The following is a 21787-nucleotide window of genomic DNA, read 5'->3' as shown; positions in this document are numbered from 1 at the left end:
TGGGTGGGGGAAGAGGGGTATACACACCATTGTAACTGCTTTCGACATGGTAATGGCTCAGGATGCCCTGTCGAACTTCGCTAAGTACTGCGAGTTTACCTGAAAGGGCTTTTAAAAAGCGACTGGGGGGGTGAAGCATGGTACTTTTTGACATTGCGACGCTACAGCGACTCACCTTTAGCTGAAAAAAGGTGGCATCAAAGACATTGACCGATTTTCAGGGAAGTCGACCAGGGTTAAAACATACACCACATTACTCGACAGCACCTCGCATAACTCTCTATTCTACGGTGCAAAATGGCACGAGAATAGTGCCTTTTGCCAGGGGCGGTATTGTCATGCTTCCCATAACCTCACAACTGGGCGTTCACAACTGGGCGTCTACTTTTACCCATATTTCCAACGATCGATGCCGAGAACACACGATCCATATTGCATTTGCTTGACAGGAAAGTAGCGTGAGATAATTGATCATACCATGCAATGTCAAAAGAATGCGGGATTTCCTTACCTACAGCGATAAGGGAGGGGACGATCCAACTCTTCCAGCTCCGCCACCGTATGCAGATTCTCTAGCAAAGCTATGTAGCATCTAGGAGCTGCAGGTGCTTTCATCATGCATAGCTATGGCACTAGTTACCAATGACGAGTCTAGAATAACACCACCATATTTGTCTGCTGGTTCCTCAGGCCGCCACCGATCTCTACATTGCTGTAGGTCTTAGACTGGTGAGAATAGTGGTCTCAATGCTCTCGCGACCGGTGGTTTTCGGTTGACTCTCAGAGTAAGACTTAGGATCCTCAATCGTACTTTCGATTATATTGCAATATTCGATATTTCCCTCCATCCCCGGAACATATCCGGCTTACTGGCGACTTACTGACGACCCTAGACTAGACGTAAAGGCGTGGATACTGTTGTGTAACATCATACATATATAGCATTACAAATCAGCCGGAACCGGTTACACAATCACATACCTTGGATCACAGCAATACCGATGAGCCATCAAACGGTGTGGCTGGAAAATGTAATTGGTAGGTCTTTCCTATCGGGGAAGCTATCCTCGATGTCAATTACCTCACCACTCCTCTTTTCGATTCCGATTTCACGCAATTTCATATTGTTTTCTAATAATTTCCTATTTAGGTCAATAGCATCATGTGATATAGGGCTTAGGTCTGGATGATGCAATTCAGTTTTGCTTCTAGTTATGGTCAAGGTGACAAGGCCTAGATCCAGTCCTAAATTTCTATATATGTCCCAACCCCTGGCTATACTTACAGATTCAGATTATTCTTGATCCAGCCTTTTGTTTACTTGCTTAAGTCAAGTATTCGAAGCCAGGACGGTGATGTATGGGTTCTCCGGTGGTGCATACGCTACCGAATGGGCCTCCAAAATGTAGCCCACTTATGCACCGGAACTTACCCAGACTGTGGGTGCTGCCATGGGCGGCCCTCCGCCAACAGCACGAATATATTTATTTATTGTGATGGGGAAGAATGGGCGGAGTTGAACGTTTGAGCAGTGCTGGGTATGATGAATGCTGTGCCTGAGAGGAAAGAATACACGGGCAAGGATCTGCTGGACGAGCACCGCGATGAACTTTACAGCCCGGTGAGACGCTGCAGTCGCCACTTTGGCGTGGAGGAGGCTCCCCCACCTCTGGTGTTCAGGAATATCTCATCCTTCTTCAAGCACGGAGACCATATTTCTTGTACAAGTTTCGGGATACACTGGATGATCTTGGCGTTATGGGGAGACGTGGTGCTCCTAAATTTCCAATGTACATTCACCAAGGAACGAAGGATGAGATCGTGGATCTGACCGGAGTTACAAGTCAACTTGTATGTGACCTCCGCGCCAAGGATGGTGATGTACGATATGTTCAATACCCTTGCACGAATCATATGAATATCTTAATCAAAGTAGGAAATGCTGTTTGGATTTGGATTGGGAATCTCTTGTCAGACCGGCGTACGATACCGGGATGTCGCTATGAGGACTCGAACCCGCCAATCGATGGATCCGACGACGGCTGTGCGAAGGATGGGGAAGAAGCTCTTGTGGTGGATGAATATTATTCAAATCTTGAAACTCGGGTCGAGCTAAGTTGACCTGGTGGGCTTTTTGATGGTGCGGTGTGACTTGTTACATGTTCGTTCTAGACATCTGAAGTATCATAGAGTGATCTGGCTATGCGAAAAACGAACGTGGTCTTAATAATAGGCGCGTCAGGGAGAATAGTAAAAGTGCCTTCACATTTTAGAAACACCTCTTGACAAATGTAATGGGATATCGGAATTATGATTGTCACTCTCTACTTCCGCCAATTCCTGAGATAGTAGACGCTCAGACAAGGATATCACTAGGCCCAATGTGAAATGATTCCTTTTTGAAAACAGTTCTCCGTACCTACTCTGGAGTCGACCTCCACCCCAGATGACGAATAGAGCCATTGGGCGTTCCTTACATTATTCTACCGCAGGTAATTGCACTTTTTTTTTTTTTTTTTTTTTTTTTTTTTTTTTTTTTTTTCAACAGTTTTGTCACATCTTATGCTGTGGAAGGTGCACTGCACTCATCAACCAGAACGAATGACAGACATCATGTAGAGTACTTAGCATTATAGTGGAATCTAAAATAAGGAAAAGAGGGTGGCAGCAAAGCAGGACAATACATGTGTCTTCAAATCCAACTGGCCCGCGCTTTCACCATTATCGTCATCACCCAAAACATACCGAACTTTCGACTGATCGCCAGTATTCCGAATACCAATTTCTAACCACTGGCTATAAAGGACTTACAGATGAGAGTGAATATTATGTTGATTTTTAAGCCTCTATGGCCATAGAAGACACTTCTCACATAAACCGCCATAATAGTTTATCCGATACTCTAGACACTTAAAAGATTGTAATGGTTCTTATTTGCTCATCTTTTTCCGTAATCTCATTGATTGATCAAGCCGGATGCTCGGCTGATTTCAAGATATGGACTTTTTCATCATTGAGTAATCGCAATTGCTAAAGATGGCCAATAACAGTGACACCCATTCCAGCTGTTCCTTTTGAATATTCTTTGAAATATTTATCAAGACAGCAATTATACTCTTTTGAGAGCTGTTCTATATAAACCGAGCATCCCAACAAGGACTATCCTCAAGTCCTACCAGCACATCCCCGAAACTAATACTCTATTCGGTGTCCCATTGTCGTCACATCTAGCTCTATCCGTGTTACAACTCTAGCATCCCACTCAACGGTGATTATGCTCAGATTTAGACAAGGATTCTAACCGTCATATTGGAACAAAACCCGTCCAGAGTATTTAGAAACGTAAGATATATAATCTATCAATAAACCCACTCGTACATACGACCATAGGGTGTGGAGAACAGGGCTTCCCGTCCGCTCAGCCGTACTTAAGCCAGTATTATCAACGTGGTCAGAAGTTATATGCGCCCTTGAAGGCCTGCTGCTTTACGGGTGAGAGACGCTAAACCATAGGGTGAGTGTGGGTGAGTGTGGGTGAGTGAAGGTGAGCTGAGTGATGCTATCCAACAACATGGGTGAGCATGGGTGATCAGTGGGTGACAGAGTGATTCTATAATGACTAGTCTCCCTCTATCGCTAGCTTAAATATGAGGGCCTCCTCTCTGCTTAACCATTGTCTCATTTCCTATCTACGAGCAGTTTTTTTTTTGTGATTTACTTTCTCTCAGCTTTTCCTTCTATCCTTTAATCATGTCACGTGACTCATTTTCCAATGATTTTGAAAATCTTAGAAAAGCGGAGGAGCTCCGCAAGTTTGCTGAATTACGAGGGTTCACAACAGAGTACCAGAAAGAACAAAAAAGCAAACCAAACAAGATCAGTCATAAGAAAAGGGCTCCGGCTACTGATAAAAAATATGGCGATTCAGCGGCGTTTTGGAAAGTGTACGAATACATATTTGTTCATTAACTTAATGTTGCGCTTAGTTGTTGACGGCATATAGATGGATGCTTTCTCAAAATGAACCAGGTGATCGATATTTCATGAAGGAACAGCCTGATCCCCCTATTCAAATCTTGAAGCTGTATTCAGAGGCGTTTATTACTTTGCGCAAAGGAGACTTGCCTACTCAGCAGACTATCTGTTCTAACCTCTCTTGCTTTATCGCTGAATGGCAGCAAAAGACCTGCAGAAAGCTCCCAGATACAGTGAAGAAGGATCTTTATAATGTGAGTTACCCTAGGCAAGTATGCTACAATATACTGCTGATTCCTTACATAGCATATCCGGAACGAACTTACTCAGAAATATGGACTTGAGACCAAACATCGAGAGAAGTTTCCGGTGACTAGCAGGGATCTCGATATACTTCTTCGACATTTATTTGAAGATGATGACCATGATTACATACATGAGCGTGCCAGATTTCAAGATGTGTTCTCGCTCTCATTGTTCTCCGGTTCCGGTGCGAGAGCAGGTGCAATTGTTGAATCAAGTTCTTATAGAGATACCAATGAGTGTCTCTACTATAGAGTTTGTCCATCACCCTACTATCTGAGAGTCCTATACTAATTAGTATATAGCATCTTTCCTTCAATCTACAATGGGACTCAAAAAATATGGAAGTCAAGTACTGGGTCACTATAGATCCAGAGTTCCTCAAAGGTCATCGCTATAATGATGAGGCTGTCATGTACGATTGTCTTCTCTGTCCCCAACGCTACACAGCTAATTGCGGCGATATAGTCCCAAAAACTGGATACCAGAGCAAGAAATACTTGGAAGAAATTTCATATTCTATGTTATGGTTACAGGTATCGCAGATAAGGCATTCAGGGGCATCCGCACAGCCGACGAGTTATTAGATAAAAGACCACCGAAAGGAAGAGAGTCATGGACCCTTGAATGGGAAACCCACATACAAACCCTACCAGTGCTTCGCATGGTGACTACTGATGGACCACATCCCACCCGTGTGTTGACATTTTCTTCAATACGGCACCATTTCACGACGCTTGCTCAACGGGCGTGTTTCCGACACCAGTTGAGAATCCACGGTATTAAAGGGGGCGTTGTAAATGCAATTGACCGTGGGTCATTTCCTCTATTATACGAACTTCCAGCACACACTAATAGGCTCATAGCAAATGCTTCCCAAGCGGCGAGAAGCCAAGCACTGGATCATCAGAACCCTGACACCTTCCTTAAGTATCAATCCAAATTCAAGCGTGTTGACGTCCAGGCCAGCTTCTGGAACCTAAAGCCAGACTATGAATGTCTGGAAATGGAAGAAAGTATGGCTCATCAACGCGACACTAATGTTCCGCAACGTCTTGATGCTGCTGCCACTGCGCAGGTTGAGAATGATGATGAAATGAAAGAGATCTACCACAGGATTGATGAGATTACTCAACAAATCGGAGGAAAGCCTGCTGAGCACAAAGAATTAGCACGTGAGAGGGAAAAGCTCTACACAAAAGCAGCTAAGAAGCGCCGTGCCAAGAAGGCTGAGTTCATTGACAACTGGTGGAGATCTTCTTACGATGAATATATTGCAGGGAATGAGTTTGGCGAGCAAGATCCAACATGCCTCTTTGATATCTGCCGCAAGTATATGCCTGAGAGAGCTCGTTTACGCGACAATCTCTTCACCAAAGCCTCGATTGGTAGTAAGATTGGAAGACAGTGTCTACAGGATATGGTGAATATCTGCGTCTCCAAAGAGAGAGTGGCATATTATCCTGGTGAATGGCCAATTGATGGGAGATGTCCAGTATGCTCCAGAGAAATGTCTAGGTTCGTTCAGACACCCTATAACTGTTTCGGTAGCTAAACTTCGGCAGTATTGATTTATCGAGCCGATCGAAACACATCCTACAGTGTAGAAGAAAGTCCCTAAATGCTGCACCGTACCAGCAGCTCTATACAAATGGCAAGAGAGCGCATCGGCGAGCGAAGCGATCTTTTCTTGAATAGTGCTACTTATGCGCCAAATGGTTCGATACAGAGGATGCTTGGACTGAACACTGCCGATTCCATTTGGACAGCCTACAACCTCGGTGTGGACTATTGAGGTTCCGCTTCACCCTGGTTTCTCCTGGGTTCTGTCCTTTCTGCTTGGGTGACCATACTAAAACGCCCGCGGAACGATTCCAACAATGGCGGGAGAAATCTACACTGATAAACCACATTGACAATAAACATTTGGCTGGCAGAGGAAAGGAGGAGGCTATTCAATGCCCTCATCCCTGCTGCAAGAACAGGTTTTACAACGGTACCTTGCTCCTACGACGACATTTTTTTGACGCCCATTCTATTGAAGAACCTCGTCGAAACTGTGTATCTCGGAAGAGGAAGTGGGTTTGCGAGCTCGAGGCTTGCGATGAGCCATCTTCAAAAAGAGCAGCTTTGGATGAAGAATGTGAAGAAGCCTCTTAAGTCATCTAGTCGAAAGGGGCTTCCTTATCATAGCTGGTCCTGACGGTCAGGAAAGCGCCGAGAATTAGTGGGACAGTGAATCATTATCTTCTTCGGCTAGGGAATTGATAGATCTGCCAAGGGTAATAGAATGAATGTTTCTCATGTGGCTAGTGGAGACTTGATTGTTTTGATCAGAAGGTAACTGTATTCTTATTGCTATAAATGTAGTCGCCGAAAGTGACGCAGTGTAATGCATTAGTTACCCAGTTGGATGGACTAGTCAAGGTGCTCTGCCAGACTTGGCGAGCACTATTTACGAAGAACTGTCATGATCAAAACAGCTCAAGTACTATCCTGTCAAAAGGTAGGCTATCAGCTTGCACCCTTATCTTCTCCTCCCTGTGTCACTGCGATGCTCCATATACTAGACAAGATTCCCCATCCTAGGACTAAAATGTATTTTAGTTTGACTAGTTCTGTCTCCTTTCGTTCTGTAGTGGAAGGGATCTGCGGTAATGGTATCTCGTTATTTTAGTTCAACATAAGAACCATGACGAGCCCCACTCGGCAATGCGCGCCAAATCTGGCGTGGCTCTTTCCAGCTAATGTAGCGGAGAGTGCTATCTACAATCCATGGCTGAGCAAACAAAGGCTAATAATATATAGATTTAGAGCAGAGGCTTAGTATCCCCTACAGGTCCTTGATCCGGAATTACGCGTCCAAGTTTAACCATCAACATGTTGACCATTTCGACCATAGTTAATTATATACTGGCCTTTACAACAACACTGCGCACAGAAACAGTATGTCTTTATCACGATCTTAGATGTGCAGCCACAGGCTGATAGCAAGAATAGCCTCAGATATTATGCAAATCTGCCGATACAGATATCAACGGGTCCCACCTCAAGATAATCATGTCCTTCCTAGAGGGACACGGCTTCCAACATATGTACCCAGAAGGATGCAGCAACGTAGCAACATTGCAAAGAACTGTAATCTACCTGCAAAACATGGTGGACTACTAATTCCTCTGTCAGGATAATACCCTGATGCGGCTTACAGGCTTCCACTCCAAAATCTGTCTATACTGTTGAGATGTTGGACCTACTGGCTCCAGCTCTCAGGGCCTGCAGTGCTAAGAGTAGCATGTCTATCATAACAGGATCCATTATAGTTCATGTGGCAGATCCAGTGAGTCTCCTCCCCCTGTGTTTCTTTGTATCATGATGGAGCTGGTGTAGCTCACGTGTATCGGATTGATTGTCTTAAGGTCTAAATCTATCATACAGAGATTCCTTGGTGTTGTGGTCAGGTCACGTGGTTGCTGCCTTAGGCTCCCATAGGCTCTGACATATCATACATCTAATACAGCCGAACTTAGTTCCAAAATTGTGTCAGTCTGTGACAGCGTTACCCTTTAGATAATGGCGAATGCGCCCTGATCGCAAAAGGAGCATTTGAATTCTGTAGGATCGATCATATGTGTCTTCCGTTGTCTTCATCTGTGGCTTTGAAGGGCACAATAATCGGACCAGTGTCTTATTCAGTTTAAGGTATGCCTAGAGTGGGAAACGGCTATTCACCCTCAAAAATGTGGCATATATGAGCTACTATGTCCGTTATATAGCCCCTGTTGGTTACAACAGCACGGAATAACTTGCACAATGCATATCTTCTATCATAAGCCTAGTTCATTGTGATTTCATTACGGGTTGGCCTCCTGGTCCCGAAACTACCACCACTAGGTCGCACCCAACAGTCATTTACATTCAATATGGGTGAGGAATCTCATTTGTGACAGTAAATTATAAGCGCTCGAAGATTTTACAAGCATGTACTGTTGAACAATAAGGCTACAGCTGTACAGGAAAATACTAAGAAAGTAATACAATAGAATGATGCCCGGTTATTATAATCCAGATCCTAAAAAGTATAACCTAAAATCACTCGCTGGGAGGCTGTAAATCATGCTCTTACTAGGTAGAGATAATAAGCATGATTGGACAAGCAATTGCGGAATATTTTCGGAATTCTCTCCTGCGAAACCAAAGAACTTTCCCAAGACAACTATGTAATCAAGTTGATATAATCGCCTTCTCATGCTCTCTTCAGTACTATAGTACCCTGCGCCTACGTAATCCATAGAACTGGAAGACACAGGGAGTTCACAGGCACGGTACCACCATGTCACAGGCAGCAGGCGCCCAACACTGAAATAAGAGAAGCCCCCAAAGAGAAAGTGCTCCCTAGCCACGTTACGGCCAACATATGTGGCCCGAGTTGAGAATAAACCCCAATGTCACCTAGAAAGGTTTGGATGCCTCCAGCTATCAAGCTATACAGGATCGTCACTGTAACTGATACAGCAACAGTGAATATTAAAGCAATCTGCCAACAGGTTAGTTTTCTGCTCTTTCATCCCTCAGGTACTTGGCTCACAAGCGAGCATATAAGTGCTGGGGCTGTTCCCTATTTAAGTATAATTATAAAGAGCTCCACCATAACAGTCAGGGTAGTTACGGCCATTCCAGTGATATGTGCTGCAATAGCCAATCTGGAAGGTTTCAAGAGTCCGGAAAGCACAGCTTTACTTGCCTCTGGCAGTAGCGAAGCTGCACCTGGGACATTAGACTCCAATATTACCACCAAGTCAAAAGAAAACAATAATATAGGTATAGAGTAACTTGAATACTTAGATATACTTTCCTTACCGCTATAATATTCCTAGAGTCCCACTGCATAATAGTCAGGTATAGTTAACTGAAACTTGCTCCACAAGTCTGATAGACTGCTACTGGCATAGGTTAATATATCATGGGCTAAGTCTACGAGATCAGATACCTGGTCAGATAGACTAAAGAACTGAATGATTCTCTATTATATCAAGTTTATCCAATCTATCTAAAGGTTAAAATCTGTCAGTAATTAGCTCTAAGAATTAGCGCGCTTCCTTACCTTTAGAAAGAATAGATATTAGGGTAATAAGATAGATCTATATCTCTCAAAGACAATAGCTAAATATATCAAGGCGGCTATAGATAATACTAAGGGGATTAGCTTCAAAGTATTTCATAGCATTGCGAAATGGATAAACAACAGGTGCAATCAAACAGCCGGTGCAATTACCATCAGAAAACAGATATTCTTTATATACCTCTGTTTTACTAAGTACTGCCGCGCCGATTGTGGACAGAGGACAGAGCAGTGGTTCAGACAACGCCATGGTCTCTAGCACTATGGAAAGTAATCATTTTCATAGGGTCGGCGCTAAATATAAGCTCTATGAGGGCCGGCCTTCCTCAGCCAATAGCTACCAATAGCTACCAACTAGCAAGTGGCCGCGCCAGAAGCAGCGTGCACAAGGGGTTCTTTTACTGTAACATCACATATAGTGACTGTATTGTGCACAGCTATAAAGAAGACATGTACTCAGTAGTTGTTGGTTCAGTTTTCCAAAACCGAAAATGAGGCTACCGACATTAATTGCAACTGTTGTGGCTTACGTTCCAGCGATGGCTCGCCAAGATCAACAAAGAGATTCTTATCCAGTATGTTATGCAGCTGTTTAACTCTGTGCTCTGCACTTACACATTTTCAGGATTATTATGAGCATGACCAACTAAAACTTAGAACTTGGACTGAAAGCAACTGCCAAGGGGAAATAGGCTTCAGCACCTTTGACAATATCAGTTTTGCGCGAAATATCTCCAATAAATTTATTCCCGCAGTTTTGAGATCTCCTGACCACTGCTAGGTCAGGAGTAGCTGGATTTTTCCGTGGCACGCGACTTGGAAACCTGGTTCTCTAATAAGGATCAGCTGTCTTTCAACAGTTTATCATGTGATTATTTCTAACAAAGCTATTTTGCTCTTAATGGAAGCACAGGTTGTCATAATATACCCATTTTTACCTGCCATCGATTATGGATCAATCCTGGCCTCTAAACAAAGTCAATGCTCTCGCAGAGAGATACATATAATTGTCTAAAGTACTGCATCTTCCTGTCAGGTAATATATAACATGCAAGACCACTTGTCGCTCATATCTCTGGTATGGATACTGAAACTCCAGGCAGGAACCACCAAACACTTTTGATCTGTCTGCTGTACTTCATTTCTAAGTTAAAATAGAAGGGTGGCTCTTGCACATCTTTCTGAAGTCACAGTTTCCGATCTTTATTGTCGCGGAAACGAGCTGGGTTCTGGGTAAGATCAGAAGTTACCCCGTCTCTATTTGGTCGGCCGAGCCTTGAATGGCAACAGACACCTGCGAGAGCTTGGAGAGCTTGGAGCCCCTGAATGCGTTTTCTTCTTCTTCTTCTTCTTCTTCTTCTGTTTTTAGCAATACCTGTAGCCATAACATAAAATGTGAAAGCCCTTCGAGGTATAACTTGATCTGGTATCCAGTTTCCGCGACTATATCGCCAAAAGAGTTTGCATATGCAGATACCCTGGGTAGCGCTTCTAGAACATACATGTAGTCGTACCATACATGCATTTCTTCCTTGAACTAGAGCATCGGCCGTCTGATGGAAAAGCGCAGAAGCACGAAGCCAGCTAATATGGACGGGTACCCACTCATAGTCGGCTGGAGAGTCTTGGTGATCTGTGGGCAGATAATCGTTTGCTTCAGAATCGGGCACTGTCCTTATCTGACTTCATAGTCGTTAGAAGAATCTCACCAAGACGTCTTAATGCAGAGGTAACAGAATGAGCCCAGTGCAACGATGTTATCTGTCCAGCACCAGTCCTCATCCCAGATCCTGAGCCAAAAAAAACGTTGCATTGTCTACCTCCTGATTCTTTTTACGGCCGTCTAATAATTCGTAAAAGCTCCTCTGGCACCGAATCCGCTTGCCCTATCCTGATAGAAATATATGACTCTGCTTCGGGTCGTATTGCCGATGTCACTTTAGACCTTCTTTGTCCTTTGAATCAGCATCCTCAGAGATTCCTGGGAAGATGGGCCTTTTCGCTCATTGTTGACCCTTCTTGACAACCAAGGTCTTTCCTCTCTTCTGTTTCGCCCTCTGCACAGTTACCGCTGCCTCGGAAAGCCCGCAGGATTCAGATTCCATAGGAAAGCTATCCACTAATGTGTGCAGCGTCCTTGCTGGCGTCTCAGGGTACACACAAGTGCGCATAGAGATACTGAATAATGGACTGACAGAGACTTACACATGGTCAACAACACTCGCGGAGGGTTGTGAAGCTTACCTGGGCAGGGTTCTCACTGCTTGTAAGGATGGCAAGCTTCTACATTGAGGAAATTAGCTGACAACGGATCAGGCCAGACGGAATCGTCGTCTACCAGTTGCGACGAACTCCATTTATCATTTGGCCGCTCTTCGTCCTCGACGACGATAAGTCTGAAATCGGTTAATAGCGCTGAGCCCGGGGCAGCAACGATTGAGTCGCGCACGGTCGCTACAGTGCCTAACATGACAATCGCCAGTAAGGAGACGGAGTCTACTCCGGCTCAGCAAGCTACTGAGGAACACCAGACTCCACCGGCCTCGCATACATCAGACAGCCAGAAAGCAACTCAGGGCTCAGAAACATCTTCTGATGCACCGATACCATCGAGGCAAATAGCCATCCTCACTGTCTTAAAGCCCGCTTACATAACTTTGAAATCAGTACTTTCCCTAAGTCTGCACCTTGTTTGGAAAGTGAAGCAGCAGATACTCCTAGTTCGTCTATGCTGTCAGCTACCTCGACTGCGCCTTACTGTGTTATAAAGTAAGTCCAGTGTTCTGCCATACCTCTCTATACGGCTAGCCATCAAGATGGCGTCATTGCTCTCGCAGCTGTTTGCACCAGCCCGCTTCTGGTTGAAGTCTACTTTCCTCTCCGGCGACTGAAACAGAATAAGTGCGCCGCCGTGGAAATAGTAGGGGAATGATTTATCTGAGCCCAAATATCTTGGGCCATTCTATCCCAATATGCTCTGTTGTATGTCTATTTTGGCTTACTGTCCTGTTGTGTCTAGGTTGTAGATCCCATTCCGAGAGTGTGCCACGGTTGTCGTGGTAAGCTAATCTGGGAAGTCTCACAGGGTCGTCGGTCACTGTGAGGTCTACGCTGGAGGATTGGCCTTGGATTGTGTAGAGCCCAAAATGGCGGTATACCCTGTGGTAAGCACCACTCTAGTCAATGAAACTGAAAGAAGTTGAGGAGCCGGTCTGCAAGTTCAAAGAGGCGAGGGGTTACCAGCTAATGGCCCCATGCTTGGTCCAGGCTCAGTTGCCAACCCAGCAAACGTGACCTGATGCCCCTCACTCTTGGCAACCCGCACAATTTGACATACAATGCATCATAAAGGCTTTCAATCCCATCTATCATCAATCATGACACCTAACATCAATACACTCCCTGCTGAGATCATTTTGCTGATTCTAGAGAACCTTCCAACCTTAACTAGTCTGCTTGCGGCAGTTCTAAGCTGTCGCCATGTCTACGAATCGGTCAAACCTCACATCTTTCAAGTTCTACACGCAATAATAATTTCAAGCATAGATTCGTTGCACTGCTCCAGCAGCGTTCTCTATTCATTACTTAAGGATATCCACCCCAAATTACATTCTGTCCGGCGACTCCAAGATCAATCAAGATTTCTAATACGACCTTGGTTGACCTACGCGGCGTGGTACATGAATCTGACCGTGATTTTCTTATGCTAGAGCTGCCACTTCAACATTGTGAAATGCAATGCACGTCCATTGCCCTGGATGTCATCGAATATATCAAGCAGCCCAACAAAAATATTGCAGTCCTGGCCTGGGATGAATGGCCATACGTGATATCCCGTTACAAGTTAACGTTCAGAGTGGCTTTAGGAAAAGCAAGACTGTAAGCATCCCCCATTTCCATCATATGATGGTCTTATGATGGTCTTTTCTAACATATCTCGTAGTCAGAAATATTCTGTCCATAGCACCGTGTTTCAGTTTTATCAGCGTATGGTCGAGGAAGCTATAATTGATCTAGAGGAAGATGTGCAAAGTCCTACTGTTGCAGATCATTACCTTCAGGTAAAACAAAACGCTGTTGCGCAGGAAAGAAAATCCATACAACTATGCCTTAGCCTCTGCAATCGTGCTTTGGAGTTTACCAAGTCTGGGGATTTTCAAGCTGAAGAGGGTCGATCAGTCATATATTCTATCAAGGATTTTCTTCCTGAAGAACTGAGCTATAATGTATGGCTGCATGAGCGGTCCAAAAACTCTCATTTAGTTTAACAAACAAGACTTGAGATTACTAACTTCATTGTTTCTCCTTCAAACAAGATTAGATGGACCCAGCCCACATCACATACGTACAGTAGAGTGGTTTGCACAATCAGCTTGAAAACACCGTCACAACCAGAATGACTCATTGCAGATATGCCAAGACGCAGTACTCTATACATAGTATATGGATCGTCAACCCTACACAGTTGTGCAAGTATACATTTAAGGCAAGCCATAATTCCTAGATCTCGTGTTGTGGACAATCCCTGGCTACTTTAATAATATCCACTGCAACTTTATGAGAAAACAAAAAGAAATGATGGCATATCGACATTGATAGATGAGTCCAAATAATGGAGATAGTCGTAGATGAAATAGACCTTACATACAGTGCTAATAATATCAAGGCGAGCTGAAATCGTAGGCGAGCAGGAAGTCTTCCGGAATTGGGTTGCTGCCATCCAATCCCTGGATAGATGAATACTCATTTTGGACCCCGGAAAGCTCTTTCGTCTCGCATGACGCTCTCCCCAATGGTTCGTCCAACGAGGGAAGCTCGTCCTGTCCGTCATCCTCTCCCAAAACCGCCCGGATACCAGCCACCACCTGGTCCATGTCTGTGCCTTGCATTGGGCCTTCATGGGCCAAGATGCTGCGTACGCTGCTACTCAGAAGCTGGAAAACTTCAATAGCGTCTGGATACTGACTTGCTATCTCATCCAACAAAGCAACGAGATAACTATCACTCATACAAGTGTCATTTCTGCAGAGAGTTTAGTCTCCAGGCGATGAAAGCAAGTAATCATATGTACAAATGCGATTCCAGTCGTTTGCCAGCAACAAGAAGCACTCCAAAAGATAGCTTTGATACTGCTAAGAGCCAACATTTTGCATGTCGATTCTTCTTAAGGTAATAGCGTCAACGGTTACACTGTACCTCACTTTTTATATCATCCCAATCCGTGTAGATACGTCTCATCATGCTTTCAGTCACGGAAAAAATTCTGTTCTGAGCAGGAGAGTGTATTTGTTCTGCATTCTGTAATTTGTGAGAATTCTCCGAATGTATGGACTCAGTAAATCCCATGTAACGCATAAGCCTTATCAGACAGAACCGGACTCTCTGGGTCATTGCCAACAGCTCCAGATCGCAAACGTCTGTTAAGAGGCATGGATTATAGTCAACAACAGTGCCCACTGTCCCTTAAAAGAGAAATCCGTGCCTTTACCAAAAAGGTAAATATATTTGGAGAAATGAGGGGGAACAATAATAGATCAGTTCTGACTAATGATGGATCAAGCTCTGAACCTCTCCTAGCGGCCGCAAGCAAGGTTATTTTGCTCTGACAACCATGTCTAAGTAATGGTTGACAAGGCCTTCCAGGTGACCTGCTGCCGGTTTCTGCATTATCAAAGTTCAAGTGCTGTTGTCTTTGAATGTATAGGCAAAGAAATATGGGTTCGGAATCTCATCTTCCTCCACTATAACAGGAGAGAGTTCGATCATTTATTACAGCAAAGGGAATGTGCCTTTTGCCCACATATCTTAGTTCGGGTCGACATGATTGAAAGCTTTCCTAGTCCACAGAATTCTGCGTTTGTGAATGCCGCGCCGATTTTGGAGTGCGCCGGGTTCAAGATTGAAATAGCCAAGTAGAGGTTCGCCCAATCAGTGCTGTCATATTACAAGACGCAAAGGAAGTTAGACAAGGCAAAATATTCTGTATGGGCTATCTCTTGCAGACAATTCGGTCATACATAATTCAGATCAGGGTACAATTATCATGGGCGATAATCTGACCATTGATGCAAGGCATTGCGAAAATGATCTTGTCTCAGGATCCCAGCTACATGCAACGGCTCCCAACTGAGATTCTAATCATCATAGTCACAGAACTCTCATTACTTGACTCTGTCGAGACTCTCTCACTTGTTAACCAAAGACTTCGCATGATTTGCAGCCCGTATCTTTTCCAGAAGCTGAAAATCCCATTCTCCCTCGCTGGCCTAGAGCGCTTGCATCACATCTCCTCGTCACACCTAGCAGCGCATGTGAGAACTCTTTGCTACGAACCCACGGAGCTTATTGAGCCACGTTAGTCATCTGCAAGCTAATTTCCATACACTTGACTGACGTACCCAGTCGTTCAGCATCACGACTACTTCTGTAATTGTGTCTATACTCCTTCTGAGTACGCTCGTGATCAAAGAGATGCTTGCTAGAACTCTTATGGCACGCGTATCTCCTACACAACGACACAGAACTACTTCAGTCGCCTAGCTGACGAGCAACAATGAATACTTGAAAGGGGAAGAGACTTAGTCACCTTGCAGACATGCTTGCTACATTTAGTTAACTTAAAAACTATCCAACTATAGTTTGTTGAAGGGATAAAGGAGCCGTTCCGTTGGTTTGCTGGCCGTGTTTTTATGGACTGGAAAGATTCCTTTCCGGACCGTTTCAAGTCCGTCCTTCAAGCAATGGTCCGAGCTAAAGACAACGGCGTCACAATCCGTACCTTCCAAATCTCAGGATTCTATTCAAGGTTATTGGTATCTAACTCTGAGCTTCCCAGTTTAGCTTCGGACACTTTGAGCAGCGTTGAAGACCTGCAGCTTATCAACAGCCCAAGCAATGCCGGAATTCATGTCGCACGTACATTTACCCTCTTTGCGGAGATTCGCTCTGGAAAGCTGTTGGCTCTGGATACCAGAACTTAAACAATTTGTCTTCGCTCATGCAGGAATCCTTCAGGTTTTGCATTTACAGGACACATGGATTCAGTCCGAGATGATCCATGACTGGGGCATATCGTTAAGCTTAGGGAACACCAAAACCATAATTGAGGGGTTATCCAAGGTCCGCGCTGGAAAGGTCTTAAGCCAACTCACCATTAATCAGGAAGGAGTAGATCGGTACGAATATCAGGAGATCTTTGACAGTGTATTTACTAAATAGAAATTGGACCAAATACTTGACGGTGGCGTTGGCCCCGACGGACTCTTGGTTACTCGATCAACGGACCCTACTGATTTTTTACGATCAGGTACAGCTCATTGAATAACGAGCACTAGGTACAGGCAGCTCCATGAGTATGATAGTAGAGTATCCAGCGTCTGTTTGATATCTCCAGGTGGCTTTTACCTCCTCGTTGAGGCTTTTGGTAGGCAAGCCAAATCTCGAGTAGTGCTGTTGCCATGAAGGTTAACCTAATAGGAATAGTATCTATAGTTCCTAGTTTCGTCACTTCTTTATTGGCGTGGCAGACGTCCCGAAACTATGATAACGTGCAGTGTGCAAACTGGGGCGATTGATTTTCCCACTCCATCAATGAGCGTTGTCGTTTGCTGTTCTCATATGTACAAAATTGGTAATAAACTGGCATAGTAATGATAACCAATCAACCCAAAGATACCATTAATCCTTGGACCAATACGTCCGCACCCTTCATAAACCTTGTTAGACTATATCTGCACGCCATTTTTGGAGTGGCAAGGTCGCTCCCCGTAGAACTGTTGTTCTCCGCACTACTATCTTGGTGACTATCTTTCGGAATGACAGACAACACAATGATCAAGAAGCAAGTGGATATTCCATAAACCCTTTATTTTTTCGCCTTGGCCACCTGAGAGTGTTTTTTTTTTTTTTTTAATTCATACTCCCGTTTTCTAACTTTCAGTAACCACAAGGTGTCTTTATTGCGCCATCAGACACCCTTCTCGTACTACGGCTATATAAAACATTCTCATCATCCCTAGTTTAGTGAATGGAAAATTTTCTTGTGCAATGCAATCAATCATGGTCTATTACACAGCTGCTATTGCAGCAATTGCCGCAATATTGATATTCAAACAAGTCTTTCACGCTGTCTCTAATCTCTTCTTTTTCCATATACGCCCCTGGTGCCTCGTAAATTTGGAGTATGCGCATGCAAGCTTACAGCTTTTCAGCATAAAGATAGTGCTTCGATATTGACTTGTTTTTTCCATCACGTACTTCGCGGGCACCGCGGTCTACAATTCCGTGGGTGTGCACTCCATCTCTGAAGCAGGCGTGTGTGCCGCCCAAATCTCGATGATAACTCTTCTGTTGCTCTGCTGGACCGGGGATCATGAGATTGGAGCTTTTATTCTGGGCATAGAGCTTGCAATATATCATTTCATCCACCGCATCGCTGCTTTTATGGCGGTTATTGAAGCAGCCATCCATGTTGTCATTGCAGTTCAACAGACCCATTTCTCTACTTCTGACTCTTCTCAATTTTACGGTCTGCTTGTACGCTCGGTCCTCTCTAACCATTTTTGATTATGGACTAAGTCTCACAGGCTGGCTGTATGTTTCTGTCACTATTTTTCCTTCCAATGGTTAAGTGACGTATATATGAGCTTTTTTTAAGGACTTATCAAGGATGCGCCATCTTTGTGCTATATGCGATTTGGAAACATGTCTTATCTTCACAGGGCAAATGTTGGGTGCTCCTTCTGGCAATACTATCTGCTGTGACTGGTGCACTACAGTTCATCCGTATCATGTACCGCAACATCCCACATCACAGATCCGTGAAATTCCTAATAGAGAATTGTGGAACTGATGTGCTCCGGCTGACTTTGTCTTTACCGTGCCCTTGGAGAATTCGCGCTGGACAACGCGTCTATGTCAGTATACCCAGAGTAGGGTTACTATATATGTTCCAGCCGCATCCATTCACGATTGCCTGGTGGGAGGACAATGGAAATGGCAGCATGTCTTCAATCTTGTTAATTGTTTGAGCTCGATCTGGCTTTACTAAAAAGCTTCTTGACTGTACTGAATGTGGTTGCGAAGGCTGGGCCTGGATTGATGGATCCTATGAACCATCGTCTGCCTCCATCTTCGGCTATTCTCCCGAAGTCGGAGATTATGGCCACATACTTATGGTGGCAACGGGTATGGGCATCGTTGCCCAGCTTCCTTATATCAAGGAGCTCGTGGATGGGCAATGCCAAGGTCAGGTATGAACACGAAGGATATCGCTCGTTTGGCAACTCGAGCAGGAGGGTGACTATGAACTTGCTCGCGACTTGCTACAAGCTCTTGTTAAACATGATGACAGCTATGTCCGTAGCTCCTATGATCCGCCTTTTCTTACTCTGCCTCCATCCCTGCTCACACATTTCTCCCTTGATGATGTCACTTTCCCTCTCGCACCACATCCTTTCTGTCCCTCAAAGTCGTGACGCTAATAACAAGGCAGATGCTCAAGGTCACCGTCTATAACAAGATGGTATCTCCATCAGAGGCCCCAGGAGCAGTTGGTCAACACGATCTTATCGCGGTATATGGTGGGGACGTCAATTGGGAAGACGAGCTGTCAGCTGAGCTAGAGAAACAAATTGGCACACTTCTCATCACAGGTATTACTTCCGATGGGATTTGATCAATATTTTCACTGTACTGGACTGACATAGTACATCTATAAGTTTCCGCGCGGCACTCCGTTCGAGATAGCATGAGGAGTATTGTGAAAAAGTACATGCAGCGGAGGATAGAGTTCTATGAACTTGAATTCCAGCTGTGGGAGAAGAGCTGCGATTGTTTATCATTATTTTAGCCACAGAGTGACGGAGAAGTCGACCGTGTATATATAGTATAGTGCAGTTATTGGTTAACCAGCCAGTATATAGCAGCGACTGCCTTTCCGTTTCTTCCAATAACCTCAAGTAATACTGACCATAGACTTGCGTAGGGGCCATAGGACAAAGCATAGACAGCACAGCTAGGCTTGGACTAGGGTCGCCAAATGTTACTTTGTACACACTTCTTATAGTAGTGATAACGATCTTTATTAACAGCAGGTCCAAGTCATTAAACTTCATGTGGATATGATACAGCTCAGGTTTTTCCTGTTATCGCTAGTCGCCTCACTGGGGAAGGGACGTCTGTTGGGCAAATAGATTCAGGTGGCAACTGGACGATCCCAAATATCTGCCGCTGCTCTATCGTAATCTTTAACATATAGGCTTGTCTAGTAGCCGAGCGTTCTAACGATATTGGAGTGTCTTCGAAGAAGATATGGAAAGGATCTGCAATCGCAGGAGCTGCTCAGATCTTGATACGGGTTTGGGGCTGAAGATCCACTTTCAACACCATTAAAGTCGGCTGTGGAAGCCGCGCCAAAAATGGCGTGGCAACCTACACTCAACAAGAGGACCACCAACTGGCGTCTGTAGGAGGTGCAAGACCAATATGGTCATCATACATTGACTCCAGCTGGATACATTGGTCCGCGCGGAGCTTCTGTTCCAAGCGGGATCCTCACTCCGTAGGGAGGTTCGACTCCAGCTGGATGCATGGGTCCGCACGGCGTTTCTGTCCCAAGCGGGATCCTCACTCCGCAGGGAGGATTGACTCCAGCTGGATGCATTGGTCCGCACGGCGTTTCTGTTCTAACCAGATGCTAGACACTTACGGGACATTGTCTTCGATGACATTCCCACCGTTTCCAATAATCTCAACCAGTTGTACCCTGACTCATCAAGGTCTCCCGTAGCCCACATCACAGAAACACGCATTACTGGGCCCAGCCTCGCGTATAACAGCCGACTATGCTTTTAGGATTTCTACGAAGAGAACGCTCTCGGAGGCATAATTCACAATTGCAGAGACCTCTTAAGTTGAGCCACATATCCCGAGGTCCAGCCTTGTACACTTGCCTCGGATGAGTAGGGTTCGTCTGCGCCAGACCATTTGGTTTCCGTGAGAGCCACCAAAATACTTCGCGAACTCCACCGCTCCAGGTGTTTTCATTGAAGGAGCCAGAGTACGGACTCCCTATATCTTCTCACCCTATTATTTCCTTCTATAGCCGTTGTATATGCTCTTTCGTTCATCTAAAATCATCCGCTCCTTTAGTTCAGACAATGGATCAACGTGAGAAACGGTCCACCCGCTTGCCACACGAACTTCAGAAAGCCTCTCGTCCGGGAGATGCTAAAGGCACCTTACCAAACATATTAGAGGAAAAGCTGTCCTCTCTGCACGCCAGCGAAGCCCGATTGACGCAGCTTCAGGGTTCTACCGGACAAGAAAAGGCCAACAAGATTACTAAACCCTACCGTCACACACAAAATCAGTCTGCGCCAGAGCCCATCAAGAACAATGATTTCCTGAAGCGGGAACACCCCTCCGGGAAATATCTCATGACATGGGAGGTCAACCAGGCTGGTATAGGCCGTTTAGGCCTGGAAAATTGCGCTGGTTATAAATCAAGGGTGGTGGTCAAAAAAATAATGGCGGGCGCGCAGCAGCAATCCAAAAATCTGAGAGCTACCGATAATCAGTATTTGGTCAATTTACAAGAAGTATTTTTCGATCAGGGCTATTACTTCTTTGTCTATCCGTTTCAAGGGTTCGCAGTAGACCTGGCTGTTACATGCGCCACACCTCATGTCCAGTTCAGTGAAGCAGACATTGCAACAGTTTGTAGAAGCATTCTGAAAGGACTGGACTATATCCACGAGATTCTTCAAGTAAGTCACGGAAACCTGGACCTCAAGCACATTTTGCTCTCCGAGAACGGTTGCATTAAGATTGGTGTGTCTGCCACCTTTCTCCTTTTCCATTTTTTGCTCACACTACAGGTAGCCAACATTGGAAGAAGTCTGCTGGAACACCAAAGTCTTAAAGGCAGAAGAGACGACATCAAGAGTGTCGGGCTGTTTGTGGTCCATCTGAAGGAGCCGGCAACAATCCTGGAAGACAAAAGAACACATCTCTACAATCCAAAAAATGTTTCGGCCCAGGCAAAGGGATTCATCGAGGAGGCACATACTGCTTCCTGCAAACTTCTACTTCAGGTAGATTTCCCTTCTATTGAAAAAACTTGCGGTAATCACTAAATCCTAATTTCCTAGCATGATTTTCTCCTTCAAGCCAACCCCGATAATGAGACGTGGAGCCTCATACCTCATTATTACAACACCGTATGCTATGCACCATACACTCCGCAGACGATAGAAGGAAGTCGGAAATTCTAGGTTGACCGAGGAGTAAAAGAGGAAAGAGGTAAATAGAGAGGGTGGGGAACAGGGTATTGGACGAGGTCGCTTGTCCGTAAACTCATTGGGTTATGTGTAGCAACGGCGTTCTGTA

General features: G+C 44.8%; 5 protein-coding genes across 5 annotated transcripts; 3 read left to right on the top strand and 2 right to left on the bottom strand.

Annotated features, from left to right (window-relative positions):
- Window positions 1-9151: 9151 nt before the first annotated feature.
- On the bottom strand, window positions 9152-9932 carry BDW43DRAFT_291327 (uncharacterized protein). Its single transcript, XM_032043602.1, has one exon. The coding sequence runs from the start codon at window positions 9645-9647 to the stop codon at window positions 9426-9428; it is 222 nt and encodes a 73-aa protein (XP_031895251.1). The 5' UTR covers window positions 9648-9932; the 3' UTR covers window positions 9152-9425.
- Window positions 9933-12750: 2818 nt separating this feature from the next.
- Window positions 12751-13771, top strand: BDW43DRAFT_217272 (uncharacterized protein). Its single transcript, XM_032039346.1, has 2 exons — window positions 12751-13276; window positions 13341-13771. The coding sequence occupies exons 1-2, from the start codon at window positions 13101-13103 to the stop codon at window positions 13663-13665; spliced, it is 501 nt and encodes a 166-aa protein (XP_031895250.1). The 5' UTR covers window positions 12751-13100; the 3' UTR covers window positions 13666-13771.
- Window positions 13772-14058: 287 nt separating this feature from the next.
- On the bottom strand, window positions 14059-14406 carry BDW43DRAFT_315912 (uncharacterized protein; the record flags this gene model as incomplete). The annotated part of the gene is made up of 1 exon (XM_032048166.1): window positions 14059-14406. The coding sequence occupies one exon, from the start codon at window positions 14404-14406 to the stop codon at window positions 14059-14061; it is 348 nt and encodes a 115-aa protein (XP_031895249.1).
- Window positions 14407-18570: 4164 nt separating this feature from the next.
- Window positions 18571-19073, top strand: BDW43DRAFT_315911 (uncharacterized protein; the record flags this gene model as incomplete). Its single annotated transcript, XM_032048165.1, has 2 exons — window positions 18571-18648; window positions 18891-19073. 2 exons carry the CDS (start codon window positions 18571-18573, stop codon window positions 19071-19073), a joined length of 261 nt encoding a protein of 86 aa, XP_031895248.1.
- Window positions 19074-20556: 1483 nt separating this feature from the next.
- Window positions 20557-21672, top strand: BDW43DRAFT_315910 (uncharacterized protein; the record flags this gene model as incomplete). The annotated part of the gene is made up of 3 exons (XM_032048164.1): window positions 20557-21229; window positions 21281-21492; window positions 21550-21672. The coding sequence occupies 3 exons, from the start codon at window positions 20557-20559 to the stop codon at window positions 21670-21672; spliced, it is 1008 nt and encodes a 335-aa protein (XP_031895247.1).
- Window positions 21673-21787: the final 115 nt, after the last annotated feature.

This window comes from Aspergillus alliaceus (assembly GCF_009176365.1).
Source record: "Aspergillus alliaceus strain CBS 536.65 unplaced genomic scaffold BDW43scaffold_65, whole genome shotgun sequence".
NCBI classification, from domain to species: Eukaryota; Fungi; Ascomycota; class Eurotiomycetes; order Eurotiales; family Aspergillaceae; genus Aspergillus; species Aspergillus alliaceus.
This window is presented reverse-complemented; position numbering and strand designations above follow the sequence as displayed.

Excerpts from the sequence above, each read along its gene's own strand:
- BDW43DRAFT_291327 (XM_032043602.1), bottom strand. The coding sequence starts at position 9,647 with ATGGCGTTGTCTGAACCACTGCTCTGTCCTCTGTCCACAATCGGCGCG.
- BDW43DRAFT_217272 (XM_032039346.1), top strand. The coding sequence starts at position 13,101 with ATGCTAGAGCTGCCACTTCAACATTGTGAAATGCAATGCACGTCCATT. Across the intron at positions 13,277-13,340 it reads GCTTTAGGAAAAGCAAGACT|TCAGAAATATTCTGTCCATA; the intron begins GTAAGCATCCCC and ends CATATCTCGTAG.